General features: G+C 42.2%; 1 protein-coding gene across 3 annotated transcripts; it reads left to right on the top strand.

Moving 5' to 3' along the window:
- The first annotated feature begins 1,142 nt into the window (after nt 1-1,142).
- On the top strand, nt 1,143-26,595 carry LOC140555761 (uncharacterized). Of its 3 annotated transcripts, none has more exons than XM_072679073.1 (15): nt 1,143-1,401; nt 4,780-4,938; nt 14,603-14,659; nt 16,489-16,544; nt 17,805-17,871; nt 18,412-18,537; nt 18,650-18,843; nt 19,240-19,383; nt 19,532-19,836; nt 20,705-20,846; nt 21,516-21,956; nt 22,531-22,626; nt 22,875-23,015; nt 23,138-23,192; nt 24,181-26,595. In XM_072679073.1, exons 2-15 carry the CDS (start codon nt 4,884-4,886, stop codon nt 24,594-24,596), a joined length of 2,295 nt encoding a protein of 764 aa, XP_072535174.1. In that variant the 5' UTR covers nt 1,143-1,401; nt 4,780-4,883; the 3' UTR covers nt 24,597-26,595. The 3 variants fall into 3 exon arrangements, with proteins under 3 accessions (XP_072535174.1, XP_072535171.1, XP_072535173.1); XM_072679070.1 differs by having other exon boundaries at nt 20,702-20,846; XM_072679072.1 differs by lacking the exon at nt 1,143-1,401 and having other exon boundaries at nt 4,586-4,938; nt 20,702-20,846.

Raw genomic sequence — 26,595 nt, 5'->3', positions numbered from 1 at the left:
ACATATAAGATTTAAGGGGAAATTGTATAAATTTACCCTTAAAATGTATCAATTTCCCCTTAAAATGAAAGTTTTACAATTTTTGGCCAAACTATTACTTCAGCTTTACGTAGAAATAGTCTGAAGCGGCTTGATGCTAGCTAACCACTGTGGCTAACACGGAGAGGGTCATGCTAGAAAGGCTATGCTGCTTAGCCAAACACATATAAAACATATATGAATATTTCATATGGATAATAATAATAATAATAATAATATAGATAGCAGTGCCAGAAAGCACAGACATCTATTAGAGATTACCAAGCTATATCTAGAGCTATACCTATAGAGACCACCACAACATGGCCACCACCTTGTAGCTCAAAAGAAGCACTAAAGAACTTCACCAAACGTCTAAGATTCGTTACATTTGGGATAAAAAGGGGTGAAATTGTGTTTAATTAGATTAGTTCAATTAGATTCGTTGCCTAAACCATCACTGCAGAGTTCTGTCAGAAGAGGCCTAGCTTACGCTAACTACTGTGGCTAACAGATAACAAAAATAGCTGCATAGCTAATAAGGGCCGTAGTTTTTATACATAATAACATATATTACAGGCCGATAAACTACGTACGCAGGTATATTAGACTTTACTGAACATCTCAACACAGTCTGAGGAGAATATGTGATGATTTAGACATGCTAGTTTGCATAGTTTGCGCAGTGCTGCTTGCTAACGACTTGCTAGCTGTGTTAGCCTCGGTGTAAAAAGGATAGAGCAGATTTTAGACACTGGAAATCATTGCGTATATTTAGAAATGTTGTGAAAGTGATGTTTATTTATTAATTTTTGACTTTTACTGTGTTAATATCTCTCCGGTTAAAGAGACAGCTAGCTAGCTATGCTAGCACATGCTAGGCTAGAGTGTAGCATGGGTAAGTGTTGGAAACTGATCTCAGCAGTGGAGTCGGACAGAGTGATGGAAGCCTGGGAGTCTTCAAGCCTCAGCATCAATCAGTCAACAGAGAAGTGTGTGTGTGTGTGTGTGTGTGTGTGTGTGTGTGTGTCCTAAGGTTTCTCTGGGGGGGCAGGGTGGGTCGTCTGACAGCCCAACACAGTTGGCACAGCCTCCCTGAGAGTGGGGGTAGAGGGAGAGAGAGAGGGAGGACAGGGTGAGCTCAGAGGAGGAAAAGAGGGACGCACTCTCCAACTTCTCCAAAGACACACGTTCAGGAAAACCGGGAGCAGGCTGGAGGAAGGAAGACGCAGACGACCGGCCTGGCATGGGAGCTCCTAAATGCAGCTGAATTCCTGTCGGCCTTCTCCTCGTCCTTCGGTGTCTCTCTCTCTCTCTCTCTCTCTCTGGCAGAGCCTGACCACCCCTCGGCTCCACTGGCCTGAGGGCACGCAGCCTGTTTCTGTGAGTATTCCCTTCAGTTTCTCGCTCTTCTAGAAAGTCACAGCAGATACGAGCAGGACTTAACGCTCATGAGTGAGTTACGCCCGTCGTTTTTAACGCCTTAAAAGTTTGAAAGTGTTTCTGACCCTAAACCCAACCCAGACAAGGCATTCAAGGAACTCTATTAGGGCTTCATACTGGATATTAATGTTATTAGAGCTTCATACTGGATATTAATGCTATTAGAGCTTCATACTGGATATTAATGCTATTAGAACTTCATTCTGGATATTAATGTTATTAGAGCTTCATACTGGATATTAATGTTATTAGAGCTTCATACTGGATATTAATGCTATTAGAACTTCATTCTGGATATTAATGTTATTAGAGCTTCATACTGGATATTAATGTTATTAGAGCTTCATACTGGATATTAATGTTATTAGAGCTTCATACTGGATATTAATGTTATTAGAGCTTCATACTGGATATTAATGTTATTAGAGCTTCATACTGGATATTAATGCTATTAGAACTTCATTCTGGATATTAATGTTATTAGAGCTTCATACTGGATATTAATGTTATTAGAGCTTCATACTGGATATTAATGTTATTAGTGCTTCATACTGGATATTAATGCTATTAGAGCTTCATACTGGATATTAATGCTATTAGAACTTCATTCTGGATATTAATGTTATTAGAGCTTCATACTGGATATTAATGTTATTAGAGCTTCATACTGGATATTAATGCTATTAGAGCTTCATACTGGATATTAATGTTATTAGAGCTTCATACTGGATATTAATGATATTAGAGCTTCATACTGGATATTAATGTTATTAGAACTTCATACTGGATATTAATGTTATTAGAGCTTCATACTGGATATTAATGATATTAGAGCTTCATACTGAATATTAATGTTATTAGAACTTCATACTGGATATTAATGTTATTAGAGTTTCATACTGGATATTAATGTTATTAGAGCTTCATACTGGATATTAATGTTATTAGAGCTTCATACTGGATATTAATGTTATAAGAGCTTCATACTGGATATTAATGTTATTAGAGCTTCATACTGGATATTAATGCTATTAGAACTTCATACTGGATATTAATGTTATTAGAGCTTCATACTGGATATTAATGTTATTAGAACTTCATACTGGATATTAATGATATTAGAGCTTCATACTGGATATTAATGTTATTAGAGCTTCATACTGGATATTAATGATATTAGAGCTTCATACTGAATATTAATGTTATTAGAACTTCATACTGGATATTAATGTTATTAGAGTTTCATACTGGATATTAATGTTATTAGAGCTTCATACTGGATATTAATGTTATTAGAGCTTCATACTGGATATTAATGTTATAAGAGCTTCATACTGGATATTAATGTTATTAGAGCTTCATACTGGATATTAATGCTATTAGAACTTCATACTGGATATTAATGTTATTAGAGCTTCATACTGGATATTAATGTTATTAGAACTTCATACTGGATATTAATGTTATTAGAACTTCATACTGGATATGAATGTTATTAGAGCTTCATACTGGATATTAACGCTATTAGAACTTCATACTGGATATTAATGTTATTAGAGCTTCATACTGGATATGCATGTTATTAGAGCTTCATACTGGATATTAATGTTATTAGAGCTTCATACTGGATATTAATGTTATAAGAGCTTCATACTGGATATGAATGTTATTAGAGCTTCATACTGGATATTAACGCTATTAGAACTTCATACTGGATATGAATGTTATTAGAGCTTCATACTGGATATGAATGTTATTAGAGCTTCATACTGGATATTAATGTTATAAGAGCTTCATACTGGATATTAATGTTATTAGAGCTTCATACTGGATATTAATGATATTAGCGCTTCATACTGGATATGAATGCAATTAGAACTTCATACTGGATATTAATGTTATTAGAGCTTCATACTGGATATTAATGTTATTAGAGCTTCATACTGGATATTAATGTTATTAGAACTTCATACTGGATATTAATGCAATTAGAGCTTTATTCTTCTAGGTTTTAGAGAAGATTAGTATAATTGTATATATTTATCTGAAATCAGGTGGGTTTTAGAATCAGTGTATTTGCTGAGTGTGTGTGTGTGTGTGTGTGTGTGTATGATGGGGAAAAAACATAGCCTGATGTTTTAGGAGGAGGGTGTTTTTGTGATCTTCATTTAATGTAATTTTGGAGTAGGTGTCTCCTGAGTAGCGCTGTTTTAATCAATATTGCAGGCAGATGTACAGTGCGGTAATTGAAAGCCGGCGCTTGGCTGAGGTTTGTAAATAAAGTTAATCATTCTGTCTGTCTCCGCGGCGCCGCTGGTAACTCCGCGGGCCTCTGTGTGAACGCTTTCTCTCATCTGCGGATGAAATCTGCCCGTTTCATCCGCAGCCGCTCAGCCTGAAATCCCTCCATTAGGGTGCTGGAGAGGAGGGAATCTGTCCTGTCTAATGAAGCGCCTCTTTTTTAATGTGTCACTCTGTGTCTGCGTTAGCCGTGGTGGTTAGCATCAGCGCCTCTTCAAGGCCACTCCGCCTCTCTGCTTCTGTCAGTAGCGTAATACTGCAACAATGGCTAGGCCCAGAATTCCAATCTACACAGTCCCCCCCTCTTTAGTCCGAATGCAGGCGATCAGGGCTGGAGCTAGGAGGCTAATGTAGCTAATAGAAGCCACTAAGTTAGCAACACGCTAACTGCATGCGTAAGTATTTGGACGCCTGCTCGCTCACGGTTTCTTCTGAAATCAAGGGGATTAAAAAGAGCTGATCCTGCTTCTGTTGGAGTAACTGTCTCTACTGTCCAGAGAAAAAGTGGAGGATTTGATGGCATTCAGCAAAAAGAGCATTCATCCCATCCAAAAGTACTGGATGGAGCTCCTCCACCACCATCATTCCAGAGAGCACAGTTCTTCCACTGCTCCACAGCTCCTCAATGCTGGGGGGCTTTATTACACCCCTCTACTAGCCCACGCCTGGCATTATTGGGCAGCATGGTTCCAATAGGGTCATGATGTTGATCTGCTCCAGAGAGTCCTATTCTATTGGCAGTACTTCTTCTCTACAGGGACTAGACAAGCTATGTATGACGGTGTGCATTTGCACATCTGTGTCAGCAGTGGGGCAAGTTAAAGTAGCTGAATGCTTTCATTAGAAAGGATGTCCACAAACATTTGGACACAGAGTGTATATTAGCCTCATAGCTCCACTGTATTTGGGGTGAGGGGGGTTACACTGTGTAGGCTGGTGTTCCTGGTGTCCGTGTGTAAGGAGCCGGCCTTCTCCTGTCCTGGTTTGACCCTCGACTGTTTCCTTGCTCTTCTCCAGGGTCAGACAGAAGAACCAGAAAGAACCAGCAGCCCTCGAACCTGCTCCACAGCTGGAACAGACACACTCCATCCCTTGGGCCTGTTCTCCTCCGTCTGTCCGCCATGACCCTGCTGGCCTCAGAGAGGTCGCTGCTCATCCGCAGCAAATTCCGCTCAGGTAAGGGCAAAGGTCACTGTTCAGAGATACCCTGTGGAGATCATAATCTACATGGACCACAGTGTTCAAACGTTTGGAAAATCCTTACAAATTATTCATATTTGTTATTAGAGTTTCATACTGGATATTAATGTTATTAGAGCTTCATACTGATAATATGTTATTAGAGATTCATACTGGATATTAATGTTATTAGAGATTCATACTGGATATTAATGTTATTAGAGTTTCATACTGGATATTAATGTTATTAGAGCTTCATACTGGATATTAATGTTATTAGAACTTTATACTGGATATTAATGTTATTAGAACTTCATACTGATAATATGTTATTAGAGATTCATACTGGATATTAATGTTATTAGAGCTTCATACTGATAATATGTTATTAGAGATTCATACTGGATATTAATGTTATTAGAGTTTCATACTGGATATTAATGTTATTAGAGCTTCATACTGGATATTAACATTTGTAGAGCTTCATACTGGATATTAATGTTATTAGAGCTTCATACTGGATATTAATGTTATTAGAGCTTCATACTGGATATTAATGCTATTAGAACGTCATACTAGATATTAATGTTATTAGAACTTCATACTGGATATTAATGTTATTAGAGCTTCATACTGGATATTAATGTTATTAGAACTTCATACTGGATATTAATGTTTGTAGAGCTTCATACTGGATATTAATGTTATTAGAACTTCATACTGGATATTAATGTTATTAGAGCTTCATACTGGATATTAATGTTATTAGAACTTCATACTGGATATTAATGCTATTAGAGATTCATACTAAATATTAATGTTATTAGAACTTCATACTGGATATTAATGTTTGTAGAGCTTCATACTGGATATTGATGTTATTAGAACTTCATACTGGATATTAATGTTATTAGAGCTTCATACTGGATATTAATGTTATTAGAACTTCATACTGGATATTAATGTTATTAGAGCTTCATACTGGATATTAATGTTATTAGAACTTCATACTGGATATTAATGTTATTAGAGCTTCATACTGGATATTAATGCTATTAGAACGTCATACTAGATATTAATGTTATTAGAACTTCATACTGGATATTAATGATATTAGAGCTTCATACTAGATATTAATGATATTAGAGCTTCATACTGGATATTAACGTTTGTAGAGCTTCATACTGGATATTAATGTTATTAGAGCTTCATACTGGATATTAATGCTATTAGAACTTCATACTAGATATTAATGATATTAGAGCTTCATACTGGATATTAACGTTTGTAGAGCTTCATACTGGATATTAATGTTATTAGAGCTTCATACTGGATATTAATGCTATTAGAACTTCATACTGGATATTAATGCTATTAGAACGTCATACTAGATATTAATGTTATTAGAACTTCATACTGGATATTAACGTTATTAGAGCTTCATACTGGATATTAATGTTATTAGAACTTCATACTGGATATTAATGCTATTAGAGATTCATACTAAATATTAATGTTATTAGAACTTCATACTGGATATTAATGTTTGTAGAGCTTCATACTGGATATTGATGTTATTAGAACTTCATACTGGATATTAATGTTATTAGAACTTCATACTGGATATTAATGTTTGTAGAGCTTCATACTGGATATTGATGTTATTAGAACTTCATACTGGATATTAATGCTATTAGAACTTCATACTGGATATTAATGTTATTAGAACTTCATACTGGATATTAATGTTATTAGAGCTTCATACTGGATATTAATGTTATTAGAACTTCATACTGGATATTAATGTTATTAGAGCTTCATACTGGATATTAATGTTATTAGAACTTCATACTGGATATTAATGATATAAGAGCTTCATGTTTAAATATAAAAATGCTGCTCATTTGCTTTATAGATGATCTGGAAGGTGTAAAGGTGCAGATAGGCTTCATATTATTGAACACAGTGATTTCAAACGTTTGAACAGTACTGTGTGTGTGTGTGTGTGTGTGTGTGTATGAAAGGTTGTGTGTGAGGTGTGTCTGAAGGTAAATTGTGATGGGTGAGGTTTTAGGTGTTGCTTGCAGACTGTTGTGGCTGCTGGGTAACGAGAGCACATTGATTTTTATGTGCTTTGATTTGGACTCAGATGAAGTCTTCGGTTGGGGAAGACTCGGGGGGGCTGACGGATCCGTGTGGAAATCCGTCAATTTAAATAGCAGTGCTTCTTTTTTTGAGTACACGGGGTAGTTTAGGGGCAGTGGAGGAGATCTGCTTTGGAGCAGTGCTCAGGGTAGAGGTTCCTAACCAGCACAGTCCGTAAAACAAACCGGGAGCCTGCCTCTCCGCGCTGTAGGCCAAGACGTGTTTAGGCAGAGTAATTATGAACTTATATTTAGCACTAATTGTGTATTTGAGGGGATGAAGAAGATACGAGCCCTGTACAGATTAGGAAACTCATTAAACACTGAAGAACCGTCATAATGGGTCCATCAGCAGATGGTTCCGACTTTATTTATCTTACAGTTTGCCGCTAGGACTTGCTGAGATTGGCTGAAAGTCCTAGCAGACACCTGACACATCACTCTGGAAGGATATGACGTGCTGCGGATTGTAAGGATGATGGATGGATGTCGCTACACAAGCGGTTCCTTAGGACCCTGTGGACCCCAAAGGTCATGAAAGGCCTAACTGTGAGGCTCTAGACGACTGGGTCAGATCATCTCCAAAACATCAGGCAGCTCTAGTGGAGTGTTCTGAAGTGTGCAGTGGTCAGTACCTACAAAAAGTGCTCGACGACAGGGTCATGGGGTCAAGACTCAAATGAATGCTCATGGAGACCCCACCTGACAACTTACAAGATCTGCCAAAGGAGTGTCACCTTCAGAGGTCTTGTGGAGTTCATGCTTAAGCTGTTTTGGGGCCTACTCAGTATTAGGCAGGTGGTTTTAATGTTATGGCCTGAAGCTCACTCACCCTCCCTCCATCCTCTCTCTCTGTCCTCTTAGTTTTTCTCCTAAACACCAAACTGGCACGCTCCTCAAACAGACCTCCAACCGGGCGCCTTGGCACCCCAGTCCATCATTTACTTATTAAACACAACGTCCCTGTAAGTGTGTGTGTGAGTGTGTGTCGCATTGCAGAAACACACACACTGACCTCCACATGTTCGGTCAGATCCGATGCCGGAGGGGGCTGGTTTTGGAGAGGAATATATGAGAGGCAGAATATTTGAAAGCATTTTTTTAAGCCCATTTCTGTGGTTTCAGCAGAGCTACGCTTAGACAGGCCTCTGTGAGACCCACTGTGCTACATTAGCGACAAGCTAACTGAGGCGTCTACCTGCGTAGCTTCATAAAATATCTCTACCTAAAGCTTAAAAGGATGAATGTTGCGGCCTGTTAGCCGCTTAGCTTGTTAGGGTGTTTATACTTCTTAGGTTTGGTCATATTAACGCGAACCCTGGTGCGATTGCTCTGTTAGTGCAGCTCGTTGCTATCTTGCTAGCATGTAGCTAGCGCATTATTCTAAAATATCATACTTTTATAATGAAGAAATGACCTAATAAACTGGAAATGGAAACGCTTACAGCCATATTTTTGCTTTATTGAGCAATATAGCCAAACAAGACACTAGCTTAGCTCTTATTTCCCTCAGAAAGTCTCTTTATAGCTCGTTGCTACCGTACACTACTGGTTAGCCAGCCAAGTTGCCCATACAGTGTGTTTTATCTAGTGTTTTTTTTTTTTTTATCGTTTTATTACTTTATTCGGATCCCAAATATCTGCTGATCTTGCACAAGGTTAGCTCGATAGCAGATAGCGAGTGCACGATAGCTAACTAGCTTCACCTGTTGGTATCAGCTTTATATGCCAGCGTAGCAACAACGCTATCATGTCGGTCCACGTGAAGATGGACAGTTAATCACATGCTTGAATTTTAACCGAACCGATGGAACAGTCGGGGGGATAGGATGTGCCACGACACCGGAAGTGCTCTGAACAAAAACGAAAATCAGCTCTAGAAGTTCAGGATTTTCGTAAAGGTCGTCAATTGTTGATCCTGGCTTACGATAGAATAGAATGGCACGATGGCCACCCTGTACACCCTGACGTTAGCTGTAAGCATTTAGCTGTATTTAGCATTTAGCATTTAGCTTTCCACTGTGCTGTGATTTAGACGGGACTGGGTGGGCTACGTAGGTCTAAGAAGGCCGCATCTGACATGACACAGACACAGCGTATAACCTCGGTGTGAATGGGCGGGGCTGAAACGTGTCGCCTTTTGTGACATCACAACAGCACGTTGTGTACGGGCTGAGCAGCGTTTATATTCTATATTAAATAAATGTGAGTAAAATAAAATGTGGTTTTCCATGATGTTGACCCTTTCATAACATTCCAGTACAAAAAAAACGGATGTTTTATATAAACAAACAACAGCGGAATTCACTCAAACCTGCGTTTATGGGCAGTTTTTATATTTGCCATAACAGTCGCTCCGAGTCGTGGCTGCGGCTAAAGTGGTTTTACTGCCTGATACACTTGGCTATGACTAATGGCCGGATTTATTACACATAATAACAGTCCATTAAGCAGGAAGCAAGGCATTGAAATATAACATGCTCCTTTTCTCCTCCGTCATTGTTTGGGCTGAGCCCTGCCGTTTGCCCCCTGACCCTGGGATGACCTCGGGTTCGATAAATGTCTTGCGCTCAAATGACAGATCGCTCAGAGATACTGGGAGAGTGGTGAAGATCACCACTTTATTATTTGAATATGGTTCAATCCAGTGAAGATATTTAATAGATTTAAATTTATTAAAAAAGACAATGGGGTGTCCTCATTTTTTTTTACATGAACTTTTATGAGCTCCATTCTTAACTCCAGTTGTAGACTAAGGGCACGCTGCCCCACAGGCTAGGACACAGCTCACGGCACGTGGGTCGACACTTTGGGACACTGTTTGTTCTGTCCAGTACATGAAGCGTAATAAAAATGACCCAAGCAGACCCTCAGGTCCTCGGTGAGGGCAGTCCATCCCTCTTCCTCTTTATTTTGAACTCAAGGGCAGGGAGGAAAAGCTCTATATGCATACATTAGCTAAGGTTAGCTAAAAAGTAGCATGTAGCTAGTGCATTATTATAAAATATCATACTTTTATAATGAAGAAATGACCTAATAAACTGGAAATGGAAACGCTTACAGACATATTTTTGCTTTATTGAGCAATATAGCCAAACAAGACACTAGCTTAGCTCTTATTTCCCTCAGAAAGTCTCTTTATCGCAGAGTAGCTTCACTTAATGTTTCATCCTGAGGTAAAATGTTCTTTCAGTTTTTGCCAAAATGTCAGAAAACATGGCTGGTAGTCTGAGGACAACTTTACGAGACAAATCCCTCAGATTAACGTCAGCTAATAGCTAGTATTGCTGGCTATGATGTTATCTAGCTTGCTAGCACTGTGTTTAAACACTGCTGACGCTGGCAAACTTCACCTCTGCTTAGCCAATATGTCAGATATTTATCTTATATCTGAAATGAACGCTCGTTTTACTCAAATTGGTAGACTTTTTTGTAATTATGAGCTACAGTAGTGGGTTAGCGCCATTGTTTTTAGCAATTGTCTTCTCAACAGAGTTTCACAGGTGCACTGCTAACGCTGGCGCTGAGGGTGACCTTGTATATAAGCTTGAGTGTTTTCAAATAAAGTAAGTACGTTTTACCACCCTGTTACGTTATATATATTTGCTATTATTTCCATGGCAATATTAAATAAGTTAATAAATACATAAATACATACATTTTAAACAAAACGCTTAAAAGCCGGATGCATTTTTCACATCTCAAAAACAGAGTATGGATACCCTAGTCTAATCAGATGTGAATTAGCATTTTTAGCATGTAGTGAGATACCAAAACTAATCAGCAGCATTAATAATTCTATCAGGTTGAGTGTTTTAAAATAAAATAAGCAAAAACAAAAAAAGGTTTCTGTTTTACCACCCTGTTACGTTACATTTTTAAAAATGTCCATGCCAATGTAAAATAAATAAACAATAAGAATACATAAATTTAAAAAATATATATACACAGTTTAAAAGCCGTATGCATATGCATTACACCCCCAAAAAAGAGAATGTATGGGTACCCTGGTCTAATCAGATGTGAGTTAGCATTTTTAGCATGTAGTGAGATACCAAAGCTAATAAACAGCATTAGTAACCTATACTGCTACATCAACTCGCTTGTCTTAAAATAAAACAAGTACATTTTACCACCCTGTTACATTTCATATTTGTTATTATGACCATGCCAATGTAAAATAAATAAACGCATAAATCCAAAGAGAGTTTTATTTATTTTACATTGGCATGGTCATAATAACAAATATGAAATGTAACAGGGTGGTAAAATGTACTTGTTTTATTTTACCACCCTGTTACGTTTCATATTTGTTATTATGACCATGCCAATGTAAAATAAATAAACGCATAAATTAAAAAAGAGTTTTATTTTTCACGGCCCAAAAAGAAAAGGACGTGTGGTTGTCCGAGTCTAGTAATTAGATGTGAATTAGCATTCTTAGCATGTAGTGAGATTAGAAGCTAAACAGTGCTAAAACTAGTTGTTCAGGGGTTTATGCAGGTGTTAGTAGATGAGGAACATTCTTTTTTAGTTGTTTCCGAGAGAAAAGTAACTTCTTTCTGAACTCTTTTATGAGTTTCCTCGCTTGAGTGCTAGCGACAGACGTTAGCTTAGCTTCCTGCATTCCGTGCTGTTTCTCGCATTTCTCTAATGGGCCCCAGCCCTTTAAAGCTGGAAACGCCACAGCCGGACTGTCGCTCGGTGCCGTTGCGGGATTTACACTTTGTAGTGATTTCTGTGTCTCTTTCACGCTAACGCTAGCTGACGGGGCTAAAGTTAACCCAGTTAAAGCTGCCCGTTCTTAGATTAAACACGGGTAGGGGAAGCCTGCGGATCTTGACGGTGTGTTTATTTTCTCAGGTGAAGCGAAAAAGAGGAAGAAATGACTTAGCAGCAGTGACAGCGAGGCCGAGGACGAGAGAGCTGGAAGGAGAGCGCGAGAGAGAGAGAGAGAGAGAGAGCGCGAGGGGACAGCTGAAGGGGGGATGGGGGATGACAGAAATAGACATACTGAAAGATAAATAGTTACCCCCTCCCTTTCTTCACCTGCTGATCCTAGTAACTGTGTGTGTGTGTGTGTGTGTGTGTGTGTGTGTGAGAGCATTCACACGTGTGTGTGTATGTGTGTATATGTAAGAGAAAGGACACATAGAAGGTTGTCGGCTTTGTGCATAAACCAAAATAAGCCTCTGAAAACTGTCTACCCATTGACTGTAGTATAACAGATGTACACAAAATGGACAAAAGTATTGGGACACAACTCTTAATCATTGAATTCAGGCGGCTTCATTCAGTCCCATTGCCACAGGTGTATAAAAAACCTTTAGCTTTAGAGAATGTTGAGATGTTTGATGTTTGCATCCAGAGTTTGCTGGTATTTCATTGAATCCATTCTTTCCTCCACCCGTAAGATGTTCTCTGTGCCACTGGCTGCAACACAACCCCAAAGCAAGAACCGCCCACCCCCATGTTTAACAGTTGGAGAGGTGTTCTCTTCATGAAATTGGGCCTTTATCCTCCAGGCATCCCAAAAACGTCATCAGTCCACAGCACTTGCTTCCAGTCAAGCGTCAGGCTTGCTCAGACACCTTCCTTTGAAAATGAATGATGCTTTCTTCTGAGGTTATCTTCTGATGATTTTAGCGCAGGAGTCACTGAACAGTAGAATGGTGCTCCACCGCTCCAGAGTCTGATCAATCTTCCTGAAGGTCTCTTTCAATCAATCAGGGCTTCTGATTTGCCTTTCTGTAAATCCTACGAGCTCTGAAAGTTCTCTTGATGTTCCAGATCTCCACTGTTCCTATTAATTCCAGTAGGAACTAAGTAACCGGTTCCCTGAAACACTCTGCTATCTTCTGATAGTGTTCTCCTGCTCTGTGGAGTATCGGTTATGTTCAACCGCTGCTTAAAGGAGCCCATGGCTGCTGATTGTTGCTGCTTAGAGAAGGTCATGGCTGCTGATTGTTGCTGCTTAGAGGAGCCCATGGCTGCTGATTGTAGCTGCTTAGAGAAGCTCATGGCTGCTGATTGTAGCTGCTTAGAGGAGCTCATGGCTGCTGATTGTAGCTGCTTAAAGGAGCCCATGGCTGCTGATTGTTGCTGCTTAGAGAAGGTCATGTCTGCCGATTGTTGCTGCTTAAAGGAGCCCATTGCTGCTGATTGTTGCTGCTTAGAGGAGCTCATGTCTGCCGATTGTTGCTGCTTAGAGAAGGTCATGGCTGCTGATTGTTGCTGCTTAGAGGAGCTCATGGCTGCTGATTGTTGCTGCTTAGAGAAGGTCATGTCTGCCGATTGTTGTTGCTTAGAGAAGGTCATGTCTGCCGATTGTTGCTGCTTAAAGGAGCTCATGGCTGCTGATCGTTGCTGCTTAGAGGAGCTCATGGCTGCTGATCGTTGCTGCTTAGAGGAGCTCATGTCTGCCGATTGTTGCTGCTTAAAGGAGCCCATTGCTGCTGATTGTTGCTGCTTAGAGGAGCTCATGTCTGCCGATTGTTGCTGCTTAGAGAAGGTCATGGCTGCTGATTGTTGCTGCTTAGAGGAGCTCATGGCTGCTGATTGTTGCTGCTTAGAGAAGGTCATGTCTGCCGATTGTTGTTGCTTAGAGAAGGTCATGTCTGCCGATTGTTGCTGCTTAAAGGAGCTCATGGCTGCTGATCGTTGCTGCTTAGAGGAGCTCATGGCTGCTGATCGTTGCTGCTTAGAGGAGCTCATGGCTGCTGATTGTTGCTGCTTAGAGAAGGTCATTGCTGCTGATTGTTGCTGCTTAGAGGAGCTCATGTCTGCCGATTGTTGCTGCTTAGAGAAGGTCATGGCTGCTGATTGTTGCTGCTTAGAGGAGCTCATGGCTGCTGATCGTTGCTGCTTAGAGGAGCTCATTGCTGCTGATCGTTGCTGCTTAAAGGAGCTCATGGCTGCTGATTGTAGCTGCTTAGAGGAGCCCATGGCTGCTGATTGTTGCTGCTTAGAGGAGCCCATGGCTGCTGATTGTTGCTGCTTAGAGGAGCTCATGGCTGCTGATCGTTGGGACGAGGTCTGGGGAGTATTTATAAATGTGTAAAACGTGTGTGTTTTAGCATTGAGTGCATGAGCATGCCCGTGTGCCCAATGACCGGCCAATTGATGATCGTGCAGAGGCCCTGTGAGTGTGCTGAGTGAGCTTACAGTCGTAAAATCCTACACCTTCATTCCTACAGTACCCCGTTAGCTATCTGCGAACTGTCAGGCTTACCAGCCTTAAAGTAATAGTACACTGAAGTATCTTGCCTGATTTACACACTCACTTCTATACTTCTATAGTTTAGCTCGGGAGCTACAAGGCCAATGTACCTAACGAGCAATGGAAGCCTATAGACCACTCAGTTAGCGTGGTACTTACTGCAGGCCTACCTCCTCACACACTGTCCAGTGTTCAGTACTCTCTAATAGGGTTGTTAGCTATGCAGCACGCTTTTGTGGATGTTGACATGTTGATTTCCTCAAATGATTGACGATTCCTTTGTAATTCCCCCCTCCAGTTCTGCAGTTGAGGATACAGAATCGCCGACAGCAGAAAGAGCTGAATGCTGACTCTGGTGAGTGTGTGTTCATTCGTGTGTGCTGTGGTCATTATCTTGCCAGGGTTTCACTGCTAGCTTGCGCAGGGGAGAATAAGCACATTGAAATCAGCCAGCTCTGATCTGTCCTTCCCTGCTTCTGTCTTCAGGCCTTTTACCCTCCCTTCTGTTTCAGCTTCTTCTTAAGTCCCTAACTCACTGAACTGCAGGCCTATGATTCAGTAACTGCTATGACTTAGTCAGGATTACTGAGAACTACTCAGTGTGAAGTATTCAGTAACTAAAGTCCTTATTTAGTATCTAAATAAAATATCCAGTATCTACAATGAATCAATTAGTATCCAGTATGAGTTTTTGGTTGTCTACTAAGACTATATTCAATCAATTATTTACTGTGTACTAAAGATTACATAGTATCTACTGTGAATTATTAAGTAATTACTATGAATTATTGAGTGCTCAGTATGAATTCTTTATTGTCTACTATTCAGTGTTTATTTAGTATTGTATACTCTTCAGTATTCAGTATCTACTATGAATAATTGAGTAACCACTATGAATTATTTATGGTCTACAATGAATTATTCAGTATTCACTATCTACTATTATTTAGTCCCTACTATCAATTAGTATCTACTGTCAGTTAGTATCTACTATGAACTATTGATTAACCAGTATAAATGATTTATGGCTTACTATGAATTTTTCATTGTCTACTATGTTTTTTGTAGTATCTACTATCAATTAGTATCTATAGATTATTGGATAACCACTATGAAATATTTGTGGTCTACTATGAATTAGTATCTACTGTCAATTAATATCTTCTATCAATTGTTGATTAACCAGTATGCATTATTTATGGTTTACTATGAATTATTTAGTATCTACTATCAATTAGTATCTTCTATCAGTTTGTCTAATTAGTATGATTAACCAGTATTCAGTGTGCACTATGAATTATTAAGTGTCTACTATTAATGATTTAGTATCTACTATCAGTTAGTATCTACTGTCATTTAGTATCTACTATGAATTATTGATTAACCCGTCTGAATTATTTGTGGTTTACTATGAATTATTCATGGTCTACCATGGTTTTTGTAATATCTACTATTAATTGGTATCTATGAATTATTGATTAACCGGTATGAATTATTTGTAGTCTACTATGAATTATTCAGTATCAGGATCTAGTATGAACTATTTAGTATGTTCTATCAATTTGTGTAATTTGTATGATTAACCAGTATGAATTATCTATTGTTTACTATGAATTATTCAGTATGAACTATGAATTATTAAGTGTCTACTATGAATTATTTAGTATCTACTATGAATTATTAATTAACCCGTATTAATGATTTGTGATCTGCAATGAATTATTCAGTATGTACAATACATTATTTAGTATGTACTATGAATTATTCAATATTTACTGTGGATTATTTACTATGGAGTATCCAGTATTAACTCTTCATGGTCTATAATAAATGATTCAGTATGTACTATCAGCTTTACTGTAAATTAGTATTGAGTATCCACTATGAATTAGTTACTGTCTATTATGAATGTTTCAGTATCTGCTATCAATTATGAAAGCAGCATCTTTATTAACATGCATAATTATTAAGCTTAGTTCTTAACCTGGCCTCACGTTAATAGATGAGCCCTGTAGATCATCTACAGACGTTCACGTTGTTAATAAAGGAGCTGGTGCTGGTTCTCAGCAGTGCTCAGTTAAGTATCTATAAAGCTTCTAAATAAAGTGACCCGTCTTACTCACTGCTGCTGTGAATGATCGTGTTTTCCGCTCCTTCCTTTATTGATTGCTCTTCTGTCAGCAGGTGTGAAGCCCTCTTGCCCTGACAAAGTAGGGGAGAAGCAGGCCAGTGGTGCTGTGGTGAGTGATGTGTCTGAGAGAGAAAGCGAGTACTGCATGCTCTGGTGGAAACCCATTGGACCCGAGTACCTTGAGAAAGTTCTCAACAGCTAACGATAAAGACAACTATACGCTAACCTACGGGAAGCTGTGGTGATGACCAGTTTGAGATGGTCAGATTTAATAGGACCCCTTAAAGTGTTATTACAGACTTCTATTAGCAGAGAACAGCCCCACCAGTGTGTACAGAAGTCCCTGTAGATAAGTCTTGGGCCGTAACTTACACCCTGTGCAAGGCCCGTCGTGATGCTCGTTGCTATCTTGCACCCCGCCAACACTGCTAACGCTGCTCACGGATATCCCTCGCCGATGGGCGCATTGGTCTGGAAATGAGGGGTGTTCAGGTCAATTTCCGCCATATTGCTTTGCGTATCTCGGTAGAGGAAAACACAGCAGCTTCACTGACTAAAAAAAAAACAGCCTAGACAGGCGTTCGTTTCATCAACAGTCAGACGATCGTCGCTATCTCAGCAGTGAATTGTCAACACAGGCACGTGCAGCCCGACGCTCGTACACCCCCCCCACGCTTTACACCACTGAAATATCAATCCGCCAAGGTCAGTCAGACCGCACCTGGCTCTTAAAGGGAGAAATGAGCGACACGTTGATTGGTTTATTGTTGAAACACGGCCATGATTAATTAAGAGACTTAATACATGACTTTTACGAGTTTTGAGCCGCGCAAGGCAAACTTTCCCGTCGTTACCATAGCAAAGACATGCGGACACGCCCCCTAAATCAAGCTGCGTGGTTGACAGCTCGCCTAAAGGTCGCTAAAATAGAGCCCTTGGAGTTATAAGGGGTTAAAGAGTAGTGTAGTAAGTAGTAAGTTTAATACTCGTCAGATTTTCATTCTACTCCTTCAGTATTTCTCAAATGATCAAGGAAGAAAGGAAGCTAATATTGCTAACAAGTGGAGGAAGCTTAATTCCTCTCAAGTTAGCAACATGCTAACTGAACTAATGAGATTCAGGCTTCGAGATGCCAGCTGGTTTTTAGCTAAGGCGTGTACGCTAGTTTTAGTAAAGTTTAGCCAAACAGGCACTTTAATCTTGCAGAATTAGCAGATGTTAGCATGCTGCGTGAACAGGAGGGTCACTGAAAGGTCACTGAAGGGTCACTGGAGACGCCGGTAACTGATGTTTATGAGCTACATGTGTGTTTGTGAAGAAGTATGTTGGTGGCTTGGCTTCGACTGACTGCCTTGTTTCCTGATGGCAGCACCAGACAGAGGACAGCACCACTCTGAAGTCGCCCCCTAGTGGTCTGGCTGCTGAAACTGCACGAGGTGATTTGAAGGGGGGTGAGGGGTGGGTTGATCAAAGGACGTATTGATCTTAATATATAATTTATATATGTCCAAATGTTTGTGGACACCCCTTCTAATGAATGCATTCAGGCACATTAAGTTGCACCCAGAGATGCTCACCTAGCCTGTCTAGTCCTTGTAGAAAAGTATTGCCAATAGAATAGGACAAGCAAACATGACCCCATGCTGCCTAATAATGCCAGGTGTGGGCTAGAGGGGTATAAAGCCCCCCAGCATTGAGCTGTGGAGCATTGGAACTACTGTGTTCTCTAGAATGATGGTGGTGGGATGAGTTGGGGAGTTGGGGATGATGAGGTGGGGAGGTGATCATCCATCCAATCATGCATCCTGACCTCACTAACGCTCTTATCGCTGAATGCAATCAAATCCTCACAGTAATGCTCCTACAAAATCTAGTAGAAAGCCCTGGACAAAAGCAGAAGGCCCAGAGCGGCATTTGTTTGCCAGCAGACCATGCGCTCATCTCCTCTCTCTCTCTCTCTCTCTCTCTCTCCTCAGACAGGACTAGCGGAGCGGCCCAGAGACAGAAGAAGGCCCGTCTGTCTGAGGATGCAGCTGAGAAGGTTCACAAAGGACCAGCCCGCCTGGAGCTTCTCCAGAAACACGCACTGCCCTTGGACAATAGTGGGTGGAGCCAATAGCATTTAGCACCAGTCTAACTTCAGCCACATCTCTAAAGCACTAGAGTTCTAATGGAAGTAAAACCGGGACTGGATACGATCTCTCTCTTTTCCAGCTCCTGTTTCCTTCACCCTGCCTACAGATGTCTTCGAAGACGACGTCTCCTCATGTTCCTCTGCGTCTCCCGAGCAACTCGGGATCCACCAGTCCCCTGGCTTCTCCTCTTCACCTGGACTTTGCAGTGACCAGTCACTGAGTGATGTGTCACCTGTTGCCACGCCCATCAACCACAGTCCAAGCAGTGTTCAGGTATTTAGTGGGTAAAGGGGTGATCCAGCGCTCACTTATAATAGAAGTCAATGGGCAGATGAGTTATTAAAGGGGTGGTCTGGTGTGTATCATCCTGACCTCTATCTGCTGTATCTGTAGAGTACGGTCCATCACCACAGACCCTCATTTCTACACGATTCCCTGAACTCAGTAAAGAGCAGAAACTCACTGACTCTGATATAATACTCTTATAATAGAAGTCAATGGGCAGATGAATTAAAGGGGTGGTCCGGTGTGTATCATCCTGACCTCTGTGTGTTGTATCTGTAGAGTACGGTTGTTCACCACAGGTTTTATTAAATGTAACATGTTCCACGGTAACACAGGCAAAGAACCCAGTTTAAAACCTCCCTTTACCTTCATTCCTTTCAACAGCAGTGCAGTCTAGCATTGTTCCCAGCAGCTGAGGGCATGAGTCAGCCAGTGACCATGACGGTGGCGGGGTCAAACTCCATAGCAATGACTGGGAGGCCCAAAGGGATGTATATGTCCTCTCAGACAACGCCGCTGCTGCCAAAGGTATGAACACAAACACCAGGGTGTAGGTCAAAAGGTTGTGAAAGGCCTGAGTTCATTGCCCTTCAGAGGAGTCCGCTCTGACTGGTGGACCAGATTACATCCAGCTTTCCATTCTAAATCTGATTCAATCATGCCATGCTTCTCTCAGACAGCTCAGCCCTTGACCCCGCCCAATCATTCCATCCTGGGTGGGTCTCTGTCCTCGCCCCGCCCTCCCCGGCCACGCAAAACACGCGAATGCAAGCCTAAAATGAGGAAGCTGAAGTACCACCAGTACATTCCCCCGGACCAGAGGGGCGGCTCGGGAGGAGGCTCTGGGAACAATTCTCAAAAGAGCAGCGCCGGGCCGGCTCAGCCCGTTGACCCCGCCTACTCCCGCCTCCTTCAGCAGCAGCAGGTCTTTCTGCAGCTGCAGATCCTCAACCAGCAGCAGCAGCTCACTGTGGCAACCAGGTAAACCAGCACATTACATAAGCCCGGACCCAAAAATTGCCAGAAAATTTGAATTCCTGGAGGGTTTATTTGGCCTTTCTGACCAGTTAGTTTGAAATAGACACTTTTCACATAGGACTTTTATTTTGTAGCACATTTTGTAGCACATATATATATATATATATATATATATATATATATATAAATGCTATTTCTATATTTTTAATATTGATTATTTAATGTAAGGTAATTATAAAACAACATATAAAAATAATATATATAGTTGCTATTTCTATATTTTTAGTATTGATTATTTAAGGTTTTAGTATTGTTTATTAAAGAAATTAAGCGTATATTTTAGCATATATAACCTATAATAGCACATTCTCTTATAATACATCCTCGCATAAAGGGTTGATTTGAATGGTTTGACTATGAAATTTATATATATATATATATAATTTTAGGTAAGGCGATTAATTATTTAAAAAATATTTACATTTATATATGCTATTTCTATATTTTTAGTATTGATTATTTAATGTTTTAGTGTTGTTTATTAAATAAATTAAGCGTATATATTAATATATATAAACTATAATAGCACATTCTTTTTCGTTTGTAATCAATCTTAACTGCTGCAGCTTTTAAGGGTTAATTAAGGAAAATGTTTTTCTCAATTTATCAGTATCATATCTTCATTTATCATCATTTATCAATACTCACTATAAAACAATGTCTCTGGCGCTCTGCTTATCCTATCTCACTGCACTGCCTGTTCCTGTGGATGTGTGTTGTATATCAGTGTATAATGTACACCTGTAAGATTGTACAGAGGAGCGAGCACGGGGGGGATTTCTGACCTCCACCTGTTGTGTCCGATCAGCAGTGAGAACCAGCTAGTGAGGTTTTCTGGAGCTGTGCCGCAAAGCTGCCCTCAGCCCGTTCCCCCAGCAACAAACCCCGCCCTCCCAGAAACAAGTCCCACCCACAAGCCGGAACTGCTTCCCCCAAACCTCGACGACCTTACGGTAAGAATCTTGTTAAATGGGGCGTTACTAATACACAGTGTGGTTCCACGGGCTATACGCAGGTCACACAGAAACCATGTATCTCCGTTTTTCACTTTCTGACATAATCTGAATCTGGCGGTTGTTCTTCACATTGTGTCATAAGTTCATAATGAACGGACCAATAGAAATGCTCCAAAATGACTTGGAATCAAATCTGTTTACATTGACTTCTATTGAAGGTGACTAGGGTTTTTTCCTTTTCCTGTAAAGTTCTTATTTTTGATATACAAGGTTTGTGCATGATAGCAACAAGATAGGTCACAGTGTAGGTAGAAGTTATTGGAAGGTGTAGCCACTTTGCCACATAGACCAAGAAAATGCCTTCCAGAGGGAAGGTTTATGATCAGATGAGACCATAAAAGGAAGTTTGTGGGAGTAAAAATGAGCCTTTCAGGCCTACAAACACTGTACCAGCTGTTAAACATGGCGGTGGTAGCATCACGCTCTGGAGCTGTGGAGCTGTGGATTCACTGTACAAAGTGGATGGAATTTTAAAGAATCTGGATTCTTCAGCGAATCTCAAACCCACCTTTACTTTCCCCGACGAGTCAATATGCAATATTAATGATCGATTATTAATTATTAATTAGTGTTATTGACTGTTTTGCACGCGGCTCTTTGTCCCAGGTGTCCGAACTCCGGCAGCAGCTGCGCAAACGCGGGCTCCCTGTCTCCGGCACCAAGCCCGCCCTCCTGGAGAGACTCCGCCCTTTCCAGATGCCCCGTCCCCAGCTAACCCCCACCCCTATCTGCCCCATGGAGGGCACCCTGGACCCTTCCCAGACGCCCATTCTGAGCGTCGCTAGTGTGGATGTTTCCACCAGCCCCTCTCACATCTACATCCAGCCTTCAGGACTGGTGGAGCAGGGCCTGGCCGGGGTCGCTTACCTGACGTCCCCTGCTTCTTCCGCGGGCTCCAGCCCAAGCCTGCAGGCCCCCTCACCTCCACTGCCCTCCGGTGCACTCTGGAGGTCAGACCAGGCAGCGGAAGAGCTGAGTGTGGAGCTGGAGATGCGGGAGAGGATTCGGACAAGACCCCGAGAGAAAGCAGTGGACACAGTCACACAGGTCAGAGGACAGATGCAGCTTCAGTAGCTGAAAGGGTGGGGCTAAACTGCTTTAGGTTGAATAGGTGGGGCTTCATTGCTATAGACCAAATAGGTGGGAGTAAGCTGCTGTAGACTGAATAGGCGGGGCTACACTGTGTAGACTGAACAGTCAGGGCTAAACTGCTGTAGACTGAATGTAAGGGGCTAAACTGTTGTAGACTGTATAGGCAGAGGTAAACTGCTGTGGGCTGAATAGGCGGGGCTACACTGCTAAAGACCAAATAGGTGGAGGTAAGCTGCTGTAGACTGAATGATAGGGGATAAACTGCTGTAGACTGAATGGGAGGGGCTAAACTGCTATAGTTTAGACTGAATGGGAGGGGCTAAACTGCTATAGACTGAATGGGAGGGGCTAAACTGCTATAGACCAAATCGGTGGAGGTAAGCTGCTGTAGACTGTATAAACAGAGCTACACTGTGTAGACTGAATGGGTGGGGCTAGACTGTGTAGACTGAATGGGAGGGGCTAAACTGCTATAGGCTGAATGAGTGTGGCTTCCTTTCAGCTCATTTGTACTTCTCCTCCCTTCCAGTCGTGTGGAGTTTCCCTACATCCCTTCCTGCAACAGGACCCAGGATGCTCCAGAGGGAAACCGGAGACGGACTGCCAGGAAGTGCTCTTCACACAGGTGGGAATTCCGCTGTGCAAAACAGCGCCGCTGCCAGAAACGCCTCAGAAACACACTGTAGTGGAATATAGACCATAACAGCACTGATCCGAGCCTTTACACGCTCAGAGCTGCCATATAGCAGTACGACCACAGCAACACCAGCATGTCATATATAATCAATATATCCTAATCAATTCAGTTATTCCTTATAATCACCCCCCCTCTCTCGCCCCCCGCCTCTCTCGCTTCCCTGGTTGGATCAGCAGGTCTTCTCCTGTCAGCCATGCGAATCTATTGGCCAGGATTTTGAGCTCCCTGTCCAAATCACAGCAAGCCCAGCGCAGGCTTCACCCCCTGCGGGCCGCAGCCTGGAGGAGCTCCTGCAGGAGGCCATTCAGAAAGTACAGGTGTGTGTGTGTGTGTGTGTGTGTGTGAGAGAGAGAGAGAGAAAGGAGAGTAAATGTACTTCACATCATCTGTTCGAGGGGTGTATGTATCAATGGTATTGTATGTTTCCATGTCTGCTCAGATGGACCCGAGTGGGTCTATAGACGACATTCTGGAGGATCCTGTTAGCTGCTCTGGTGAGTTTTTACAAGCGGTGAAATATATGTCCAAAAGTTTGTGGACACCCCTTCTAATGAACGCGTTCAGCTACCTTAAGCTGCACCCATTTCTGACACAGATGTGCAAATGCAGACACACAGCTTGTCTAGCCCCTGTAGAGAAGAAGTACTGCCAATAGAATAGGACTCTCTGCAGCAGATCAACATACATGACCCTATTGGCATCATGCTGCCTAATAATGCCAGGCGTGGGCTATAGAGGGGTATAAAGCCCCCCAGCATTGAGGAGCTGTGGAGCAGTGGAAGAACTGTGTTCTCTGAAATGATGGTGGTGGAGGAGCTCCATCCAGTACTTTTGGATGGGATGAGTTGGGGATGATAAGGTGGGGTGGTGATCATCATCCAACATCCTGACTTCACTAAATACAATCAAATCCTCACAGCAGTGCATCTCCAAAAGCTGTATAAAGCCTTCTTCCCTTGACTAAAGAGACGCCAGCAAAAGCAGGAGAAACTATTTTTATTACCTTTGATTTCAGAAGAAGCAATGAGTGTGCAGGTGTCCCAATACTTTTGTCCATGCTATGTACAGATAGGTATTGATCTAAAAATATGATCACCTCAAATCTAGTCAGTATATCTTATCTGACCTTAGTTGTAGTTTAATAATGATATTTTGAGTCACATCAAAGTTAGATTTTTGTTTTGCATAAACCTCTTAATTAATATGCTAATGAAGTGATTTATAAATAATGGAAAATTCATTATTAATTAAATATTAGTAATTGGACCTCTACTATGTCTTCTAGACTTATAATATTCAAATTAACATATGTTAAACTATTATAATATATATAAATATAATGATGGGACTTATTAATAACACAAGTAACAGTTATTAATTATTAATTATAATTATTAATTAGCATCAACAGACTGATTACACAGCTGATTATAGCCATTCCTGAAGGCTGAAGGCATTCCTGTCATTGCTCTCTCCCCTCAGACGACACCCCCGTCATGTCAGACGTCCAGTCGTCCAGTGGCGCCGGCTCGAGCTTGCCCCCCAGCCCCCCGCCTGACCAGTTCCAGCCCACCCTGCACAGCTCTAAAGACGAGACCACCCTGTCGGCGTCTCCGCTGTGCTCCTCACTTCTGCTGGAGCTCCCGCCCTCCCCCGTCAGCTCCTCTAACCCCGCCCCCCCTCCACCTCCGCCCATCTGCACCACACCACCCCTCAGTGCCCTCTCCAGGAAGAGGAGGTCAGACGCTCCGACGTTTGACCCCGCTGACTGGCTGGAGTCCCTGAGTTCCGGCCTGCAGCCCCTCACCCCGCCGGCCGCTCCGTTCCTGGAGAGCGACTTGGATTCGGACCTCAACAGAGTGCTCGACCTGATGTGGAGCGGTGCTGAGGGGCGCTAGCCCACGCTAGCACCTCAAGGACATTCTCCACCAAAGTTCGGTCCCACCCCCAGCGGCACAATTTTCACCCTCACGCCAAATGTGTTCAATCGGCCAGGACGCGAATGGTGTCTGACGTTAGCTTCTTTAGTTTCGAGCTAGAGCTGTGAGGCTAATGTAGGTAGCAAGCGATGGAAACCGGCAGTGTACGGCTGTTAGCATTGCGCTAAGTGCATTTTTTAATCACTATTCAAATGGTTCCCTTTACATATCAAATCTTAGGAATCGTGGTGAAACAGAGATGATACACGACAACCCTCTAGTAGATCTGGTCAACAGTGGCCTAACAGTGGCAGCTTAGCATGTGTGGGTAGTGAACCCACAACCTTGTGGTCAATAACCCAGAGATCTAACCGCTGAAGCACTGGTCCTAACACACTGTAATATTCTAGTAGTCATGGAAGTTCTGAAAAACCTGCTAGCTCCCACTCGCTAGCTAGCACTCCCCATATCACACAATGTTGCCAGCACTGGGAGAACCGGGAGAGCGCTAACCGCTAATTCTGTTACGTCAGCTAACAGACATCCAGGATAGCTAGTAAGTGTGTGATGATTTGGGCATGCAGTTAGCTAACCATGCTAATTGGCAATGAGTTTTCAACTAGCAGTTGTTAGCTACATTAGCCTCGTAGCTGGTTCCATGTCACAGACCGAATCCCAAATCCCAAATCCTGGATCCTGGATCCTGGATCCTGAATTCCCAACCGTCCCACCCTCCCGAGTCCCGCCGGGTTCAGCCGTGAATGTGTGCGCGAGAGTGTGAGTGTGTGTATAATTGGATGCTTGATGGGTAATTACCCACTTTTCAGATGGAATCTCCCTGGGGAGGTGACCCTTCACACCAGCCCATCCTGCCCCGCCCCCCACCCCCCTCCACACTCATTCTTCCATCCATCCATCCCTTCCTTTCACACCCATCCATCTCTGTCCACTGAAGTGACCAAACAGTCCCTCTGCTCTACGCAACGTCGGGAGAGAGAGAGAGCGAAAGAAGTGAGAGAGAAAGAGATGATTTCGCTTCGCGCAGATTTGCATGTGCACACATACTAGCATTAGCATTAGCGACGATCTTCCTACGTAACCTAAGTGTTATTACCGTTTATTCCCGCCGGCTCGCGCCTTCATGCGCCCCGGAGCCAGACGAAGCGTCGGCATCGGGGTGGGGGGGGGTTGCGAGCACGGGCGCCAGTGGGGGCTCCACGCAAGTCGCAGCTCCCTGTGTGTGTGTGTGTGCGCTTTTCTTTTTCCCGGCTACTTTTTCAATGCATTACTGTATCTGTGTTCACACACACACTTGCGGACACTGACTGTGAGCAGCAGGGTGCTTAAAGCATCCGCATGCACTTGTTTCCCCCTCGCCAGAGATCTGCGTTTCAGGAAGGCCCCCAATCATTTCAAACGCTGGCGCCGAGCCAAAAAGGCCTCGGCTCAGCGATAGGTACTCCGGAGACGAGGAGTTGGAATGGAAAGGTCTTTACATTGCGTTTCATTACGCCGCCAGGAAAAACACCTGCTTCCGGGTCTTGGCCTAGAGCCAGAAATTCCCAACATGGTGTTTGTCCGAGGGTTTGTTGGGTCGCCATACCTAGAACGGTGTTCCACTCCAGTTGCAGAGACCTGCAATTTTCAGAAGTCCCTGGAACTGGAGGAACCTATAATTTCGGGTACCTGTAGTTCCAGGGACCTACTGGAGGTACTTTCTATACTGGAGGTGCCTATAGTTTCAGGTACCTCCAGTATAGTTACCTCCAGTTGGTCCTTTGAAATAGAAGAACCTGGTTCTATAAGTACCTCCAGTTCCAGTGACCTACTGGAGGTACTTTCTTATACTGGAGGTGTTTATAATTTCAGGTACCTCCAGCTCCAAGGACCTACTGGAGGTACTTTGTTATACTGGAGGTATTTATAATTTCAGGTACCTCCAGTTCCAAGGACCTACTGGAGGTACCTATACTGGAGG

Source organism: Salminus brasiliensis, chromosome 5, assembly GCF_030463535.1.
Source record: "Salminus brasiliensis chromosome 5, fSalBra1.hap2, whole genome shotgun sequence".
Lineage (NCBI taxonomy): Eukaryota > Metazoa > Chordata > Actinopteri > Characiformes > Bryconidae > Salminus > Salminus brasiliensis.
The sequence above is the reverse complement of the archived record's forward strand: the minus strand, read 5'-3'. Positions and strand labels throughout refer to the sequence as shown.

What these genes read in the sequence shown, in the direction of transcription:
- LOC140555761 (XM_072679070.1), top strand. Translation starts at nt 4,884, where the DNA reads ATGACCCTGCTGGCCTCAGAGAGGTCGCTGCTCATCCGCAGCAAATTC. An exon ending in AGAGCTGAATGCTGACTCTG is followed by an intron (nt 14,660 to 16,488) that starts GTGAGTGTGTGT and finishes TTCTGTCAGCAG; the next exon opens with GTGTGAAGCCCTCTTGCCCT. An exon ending in AGGAAGTGCTCTTCACACAG is followed by an intron (nt 22,627 to 22,874) that starts GTGGGAATTCCG and finishes TTGGATCAGCAG; the next exon opens with GTCTTCTCCTGTCAGCCATG.